This window comes from Myotis lucifugus, unplaced genomic scaffold, assembly GCF_000147115.1.
Source record: "Myotis lucifugus unplaced genomic scaffold, Myoluc2.0 scaffold_163, whole genome shotgun sequence".
In the NCBI taxonomy this organism is placed as follows: domain Eukaryota; kingdom Metazoa; phylum Chordata; class Mammalia; order Chiroptera; family Vespertilionidae; genus Myotis; species Myotis lucifugus.
In genome coordinates this window covers 957,768-965,657 of record NW_005871211.1, presented here as the reverse complement: position 1 = coordinate 965,657, position 7,890 = coordinate 957,768, and the positions used below count along the sequence as shown (strand labels likewise).

The 7,890-nt window shown below is 34.3% G+C and overlaps 1 protein-coding gene across 4 annotated transcripts in view; it reads right to left on the bottom strand.

Moving 5' to 3' along the window:
- Positions 1 to 1,670: 1,670 nt before the first annotated feature.
- The window catches only part of GABPA (GA binding protein transcription factor alpha subunit), a 30,270-nt gene continuing 24,050 nt past the window's right edge, over positions 1,671 to 7,890 (bottom strand). For 3 of the 4 annotated variants that reach the window (XR_002831004.1, XR_001349638.2, XR_002831005.1), the window contains exons 10-12: positions 5,091 to 5,344; positions 3,925 to 3,975; positions 1,671 to 2,632 (exon numbers count right to left, since the gene is read on the bottom strand). Coding sequence is in view for 1 of the 4 variants with exons in the window: in XM_014461936.2 (XP_014317422.1) it covers positions 5,116 to 5,344 (229 nt within the window). In the remaining 3 variants the exon portion in view is untranslated. The remainder of the gene's footprint in view (positions 2,633 to 3,924; positions 3,976 to 5,090; positions 5,345 to 7,890) is intronic. The other variant, XM_014461936.2, reaches the window with a different exon arrangement.

The following is a 7,890-nucleotide window of genomic DNA, read 5'->3' as shown; positions in this document are numbered from 1 at the left end:
TTAGGAGAAAAACAAACCATTGTGTATGTTAACTGTAGGTTTTTCAGATACTCCCTGTCAAGTTCCCTTCTAATTCTGGTTTGCTCAGTTTTTATCATAAATGGATACTGAATTTTATTTTACACATTTTCTGCACCTATTCAGATGAATGACCATGTCTCCCCACCCCATGTTGTTAATTTGGTCAATTACATTTTTTTTTAAATTCTAGTGATTCATATTTAAAAACAAATTTGTGGTAAAATACACATAACATACAATTACCATTTTAACCATGCTTAAGTGTACCTACCCATTAGTATCATTAAGTACATTTATTACTGTGCAACCAATCTCCACAACTTTTTCATCTTGCATAATTGAAACTCTGTATCCATTAAACAACTCCCCATTTCCTTCTGCCCCTTTTAATTCAATTTTTTTTAAAATATATATTTTTATTGACTTCAGAGAGGAAGGGAGAGGGATAGATAGAAACATCAATGATGAGAGAGAAATCATTGATCAGCTGCCTCCTGCAGAGCCCTACTAGGTAGGGATCGAGCCCGCAACCGGAGCATGTGCCCTTGACCAGAATTGAACCCAGGACTCTTCAGTCCGCAGACTGACACTCTGTCCACTGAGCCAACCCAGTTAGGGCTCTTTTTTTTTTTTATTTTACGAAAATTTCAGTCTGTGACCAGTTGGAAATAAAAAGGTTGTCCTTCACCTCAGAAAGCTTTATATGCCATGTTCTAAGTCAGGCAGCTTACTAGTAATAAAAAGAAAACATCTTTTTATTTTAAATCTTTATTGTTGAAAATATTACATATGTCCCCTTTTTCCCATTGACCCCTTATAGCCCAGCCCACCCCCCTGCCCAGGCCTTCATCACACTATTGTCTGTGTCCATGGGTTATGCATAAGAAAGCATGTTAAACATGTTCTTGACTTGCAAATTCAGGTTTAAAGTCCCACCAAATATATATATATATATATTATCAGTGTTTGGGGAGAACAAATATACATCACTTCAAACTAGGTAAAATTAGACTGTGTTTTTAAAGCAACTTATTTCACTCAGACGGATTTCTTTTTCAGGTATGCCGAAGTCTTGACAACTGCTTGGCCATAAACAAGAGCACAAGCCATTTGCTCCTGTCCTCTGATTCCTCTACACTTCAGTCCTGGCTGAAGCATCCTGCTGTCACTCAGCCAACATGGACAAGTGATTTTTTTTAATAAAAAAAAAATAGACTTCACTAAGAATTTCTAGTTTAATAATCATTGGCTCGCCTTTTGACATACTCAGTCTTAACATTTCTTCAGTTACTCTACAACGGTTTGGCTTTGGCTTTGTGGATGGGGTTTCATTCATTCATGCATGCATGCATTCATTAATTCATTTTAAAGACTAAACTCTATCACTCAATTTTAGTTCATGACATCTGTTCTTCACAAATTGAGGGTTTTAAAGTATGTGAGAATGATATATACATCAGGTGTGAACTGTCATATTTTCATCCAACCAAATATCCCTATAACTTGAGACTGTTTGCAGGAATAAAACTTCTAACACAGAAATATAATGTATAATAGTTTTATTTTTCTCATTTTACTATTTTTACATTTTATGCACAAATATTTTTATCTGAGTAAAAATAGAAAATAACTGTTTTATGTAAAATTACAAAAAAAATAAAAACCACAAAGAAATACATAATTGTTATTATGACAGTATAAGTGTCTTTATTTAAAGAGTAAAAATGTATGCAAAAACCCTCCTCCCTTTTACAAAAAATTGAGAATTTTTTTTTTCTGGCAGCAAGTGAAATATCACTAAATATCAATATTATTACACTTCCTAGATATGAAGACATTTAGTCAGTCACAGGTTGTTTTGCAATTATGAATTTAAAAACATTTTTGTGCTATTTCAAAGATACACTAGTTCTTTTTTAAAGGCAGTAGCATAAAATGATGAATATGGAAAATAGCAGACCTTGCTGTAAATATCTGGAGGTACAAATCTTTAAAGAAATATCATACTTGAGTTTCACCATTCGTCAGGGGAGAAAAACAACTAAACAAATTTTCCTAATTAACTGACATAGACTGATACAAAATGAATATAATTAGTTGATTCATGTGAAGATCAACCACACAGAGCAATTCTGCCTCATTTGATTTTCTGATGCCAACACAAATCTCTAAGCTTCAGGCTAGTTCTATACCTATAAAGTTGGCTCAGTGAGAACCTCATGTGGAAAACAAGTTTTAAAACGAAAGTGAACATTTCATTATTCTTGTACTTAAGGTATAAAAGATGACCAATAATTTTATCTTTCTTCCTTTAAATATTTTGTAAATTCTCCTATGAAAAATTCATACATAAAAACATAACAAAGAATGAATAGTGTGAATTATATTTTCTTGCATAATCTTTCAATATGGGAAAACTCTACCTGACTTTCTGTAACCTCAATAAGGACAGTGAAAATCGTTTACCGTAACTTGACACAAAGTAACAGAAATTTCTTGAATCAATTGGGGGTATGATGCATAAAATGATAAGAGGCAACGGAGAAAAAAGAAAAGGGCGTGATCATGGATGAGAAATGTCTCTGTTCAAATTATAATGAGCAATAAAAACCTATAAAAAAATGGAGAACGTGTTATTGTTTTTAAGCATCTGAGAAATGCTACAGAAGAAATAATAATTTGACTTTAGGGATCTAAAGAAATGTGAGTGTTCCTTGCTTTAAAAAAATAAAAAATGTATACACACACACCTATAACTGAGATATAAAGGAAGTCTGCCATCCTGGCTAAAAGGTTAACATAATGTCACCTTAAAAGCATTTCAAAAGTCAAGTATTTTAAGCTCTTGAAAATATATCAGAATAGTGTAATTTTTTTAGAACTATAATGGATTTGTCAATTCCCTAGGTTAGTGGTCGGCAAACTCATTAGTCAACAGAGCCAAATATCAACAGTACAATGATTTAAATTTCTTTTGAGAGCCAAATTTTTTAAACTTAAACTACATAGGTAGGTACATTGTTATTAACTTAATTAGGGTACTCCTAAGGCTTAGGAAGAGCCACACTCAAGGGGCCAAAGAGCCACATGTGGCTCTCGAGCCGCAGTTTGCCAACCACGACCCTAGGCCATAAAACCTTATTTTTAGCTATTGGTTATCTGAAAGTAGAGCTTTTGTTATTATTTCTTATTGCTAGTCTACTCAGATATTCTTGCAACCACTGCACCCAATATATACTAATAATTTGTCAGTCAATTTTGTGTGTGTTTATAAAATGGTAACAGTGGGATGTTACAAACTTTATTTTTTTTTTAGGTGTGTACTGCAGAGTCTTAAAGAACTTAATACAGTCATATAAATAGACCGACATTATACTTTGTAGCCCTATAGCACAGCACTGAAAATTATGATTTGAGGTTATCAGACAAGGAGATCATAGACCTCTCCTCTCCTCCTTGTTCCTAAGAGCCCTGTCTCCTGTGGTTCATTCCAAATGCTATTTCGTATATTGATGGCAGCAACTGCTAGCAATGCCATGTTGCCTATCTTACCATGGCCCTTTCCTCCTGGTTAGTCAAAAGCATTAACCAACCCTTATAAAGCTGTTTAGAGGGATGAATTTAAAGTAAATGATGAGGGAGAAGGTGCATAAAGTAATATTTGAGAATAAATCTTCTGCTATAAGAGGATTAGGAGTTATTTGCCAGTATCTCACATCAGGATTTGTACATAATACCTTAAAACAAACAACAAAACAAAAGATAGCAAAGAGAGCGAGCAAGCAAACAAAAAAGATACATATTTCTAGCCACTTCTGCTTAGTGTTAGCTTTGTGGTAAGTAAAGAGTTTCATATATAAAAGAATTATTTAATTTTTTAAGATTAAAAAAATGAGTTATTACCTTTTGAAATATCTTTCCTTCTGAACATTATGTCTTCATATATGTGTATACCTGTATTTATAGGAAATGGTAAAGTGGACATGTATACAGATATCTGTATACTCAGATATATAAATATTCAAAAGGAGAAAATTAAATAAATGGACAATTTTGCTTTAAGAGAAAACTGCCTGTACTGGAGGTAAAATTTTCTTTTTAAACTATTTGCAAATAATTTCCTAATATCTTGAAAGGTGAAGTACTGATGACTGATTTAAAGTCTTCATTTCATCAGAAACACAATGACCATGTAAGTAAGCTGCTCTGCATAATAAATCAGCATGAAAGAGTAATTTAAAAAAAAAGAGAGAGAGAGAGAGAGAGAGAGAGAGAGAGAAGCCAAACCAATTTTCTGGCTGAGGTATTCCTTCTCGGTTTTTTAGATCTCTGACAGAAAAACAGAGATCATTTCAAAATTTTTGTAATAGTTGGTTTATTAGATTCAATGCCTCTCTTAGAATAATTTAAATTCTTGACCTGACATTATGAATCTATACAGAAACCTGAGCCAGATTTAAACCTGGGTCTCCCTCTTCAGCACTGCTCTTCTGCCAGTTGACTTCTTTGTCCTTTGCTTGCAAATATATAAATTACTTTAATAACTTGATACTATTAGTTTAGTAATTTATTAATATTATACTTTTATTTGATATGACTAGTTTAGCTCTGCCTGATTAGATGAAACAGGCACACATGCTTTAGCTGTTAAAGTCCCATTTTCTGGTTTTATGTAAAGCAACATCTAAAGCAGCAGAGAGGGTAAACAGTTATACTTTCAAAAATAGTTAAGCCAGACTGTTTCCTGAAGATACTTCATTTATTTTTCATCCTCAGATGCTGCTGGCTATTTTTGGTAGGGCTAGACATTAATACTGACCAGTTTAGCTTTCCTGACTGTTAACAAACTACCCACAATGAACCTGCCTTCATCCTGAAGCCATTGTGGTGATCCTGTAACATACTTATATTCTAAAATATATGCTCAAAGTAAAAAGATCCAAATTCACAAGAGTATGAAATATTTATAAAAAAAATCATGCATTAGACTGTACAGTCTAGAAATAAAGGAAGATTCAAATTCAGTAATAAAGGTGAGAGCAATGCGTGCTCTCAGAGTTAAGAAAGACCTTGAAATCCCAGCAGGTCCTGGGCTCAGTTATCCTTTTCTGCTTGCAGAGAAGCTGCAGCCAGGGCGACTGCCGTGACAGGCTGGGCGATTCCATGGAGCTGCATCTTTGCAAGTTTCTTCTGTTCACACTCTGTGACCAAACGGTTCAACTCTGCCGCACTGTATCCAATAAGAGTCTTCAAGTCACAGACAAACTTGTACACAAATCTCTTGCCCTGAACTTTACAAATCATGTCTCCATCATAATAATACCTTTAAAAAGAGAAAAACACATCAGTACTATATAAAAAAGAGAGTTTGGGCTTTGCACAGTATTTCATACTCTTCCATACGCAGAAGACTAAGAGAATACTGCATCTATCATAACAGAAGTTAACATGGAAGTTATATAGAAATATTTAATGTTACTATGCAAGGAAACTTCAAAACATTACTTACTAAAATTTCAATGCTCAGCACTCCAAAACTTTACATACTACATTTTCAAAGCATGTTTTCCACAATTAGGATAAAACACTGATTTAAAAGGAAACATTATTAAATAAAACAAAAAACTTTGGGAGCAGTAACAGAACCTATGGACAGGGGCTTAGAATCAGAATGCTGAGATTTGAAATCTAGCATCTTATAATTTCCTTTGTGACCAGAAGAAAGCCACATTTTCTCTAAGTTTTTATTCCTCTTCTATAAAATAAGATTTTAAACAGTACTTACCCTCATAGAACTGTTGAAGATTAAAAGGATTACCTTTGCAAAGTGCCTAAGCATACAATAACTAGCACATAATCCTCTATAAAATATAAGCTATGTTAACAATTAAGAATCCATATAATGCGAAGAAATTTTTAATATATTCTATGGATTGTTGGAATGTCCACACTTCTTTTCTGTCTTGTACAAAACCCTATATTGTGTAACCATGCCTTCAGTTAATATGTAAAGACTTTCCTTTCTGAGAAATTCACCAAACCCAATAGGGAACCTCAAAAGAATAAGTAAAAAAGAAAAAAAGTATAAGTAAACAGGATAGAAGAAACAACACAGAAAAACGGGAAGTACATCATTAAGAAACAATGCTTCAAAGCCTTGGGGAAATCACTCCAGAACAGTGATTTTCAACCCTTTTCATCTCATGGAACACATAAATTACTAAAATTCTGAGGCACACCAAAAAGTATGTTTTACCATTATGACAAAAAAAAGTTATAATTTTGATTCAGTCACACCAAACGGCTATTGTGTTGGCTGTTGTCATTTTTTATTTGACAATCTAAGGGAAAAGAGGTCAGTGCCCCTGACTAAATAGGTATAGCATAAAAATTCTTGCGGCACACTGGTTGAAAACCACTGCTCTAGAAGTCTAGTTTATTGCTGCTTTCTATGGAGATGGAAATAGAACAGAATTTATATTTAACTCGGAAAACAGACTTTATTTACCACTATGCCCTGCCAATTCCAATTCCAATAAAGGAGGGTTGGGGGGGGGGGGCGTCCTAAGTGAATACTTGTGGGCCGGCAGACTGTGAAGCCTTTGTGTTAAAATTATACTGACTATTTGCACCCATTTGACAAAAGTTGTTAGTAAATTACAAAAGGAACATTTGCAAAAGTACCAATGGTATAAACTACCATATTTAGCAGGATTTTATTATAAAAGTCACTCCATTTAATTGAGTCCATTAATGAAATGACTGACCTAAACACAGGAAATCATGTCATCTTTCCCTAAATGCAGAAGAGCAAAAACAGAATAGTCATGTTCACTTCCCCCCAGTAAGATATATAACATTGGCTATAATCTTGTGTTTCCTTTTGTGTCAATTACGTTAATACATAATTTAGATCTCAGTCTACAAACCACCAAATGCTTGGCATCCAGTTTAAAATGCTACTGGCATTTCAATTTCTTAAGGAAATCCTATATAATAAAAGCATAGTATGCAAATTGTCCCCTCGACCGGGAGGTCATCCGAAAGTTCAACCAGGGGATGGGGCCGGCCGGCAGCTGGAAGCCGCTAGGGACCCTACCAGTGTACGAATTTTGTGCACTGGGCCTCTAGTTTCTACATAATATGTAAGGCTGTACAAGCAGACACCATAGAAAAAAGGAAAATGAAGAAGGGAAGTGGTTTTATATTTCAAAGAGAAAAATTAAGTTGGTATAGTCTTAAGTTTCTTGGCAAGAGGTGATAAAAAATTTATACACAAGTTTTAATTTTACTTAATACTTCCTTCAATCTAGTAGATAAATTACACAACCACCACCAATTCATTGCATTTGTCCCCTCTCTAAAATGAGGAAAGTTGAAAGGTACACAATACCTGAATTTTCATGGTCATGATTTATTTCCTCCCTCTTTAAAAAAAAAATATTTTTTTAACCTTTTAAATTGTGAAATATACTACACAAACAAAAAGGACAAAAAAGTGAACTCAGTGATTACAAATTGCACATTCACCTGTTAAATATGACTCAGGTCAGGAAACAACACTGCCAGCACCCCAGAATCCCCTCCATGGCTCCTCCCAATCATCACTTCCCCCACCCCAAAGGTAAACACAATCCTGTTTCATGATAGCAATCTCAGTGCTTTTATTTATAGCCTTACCACTCAAAAATGTGATCGGGAATCGAACCATGATCCTGGTTCACAGGTCGACGCTTAAACATTGAGCCATGCCGACTGGCCCAAAAATGCACCTAGATGCTGTAACTTAGTTTTCTGCTTTTTGCACTTTACTATCTAAATGCATTCATATAGGATATGAACGGGTCTGGATTGGGGGGGGGGGGGGGG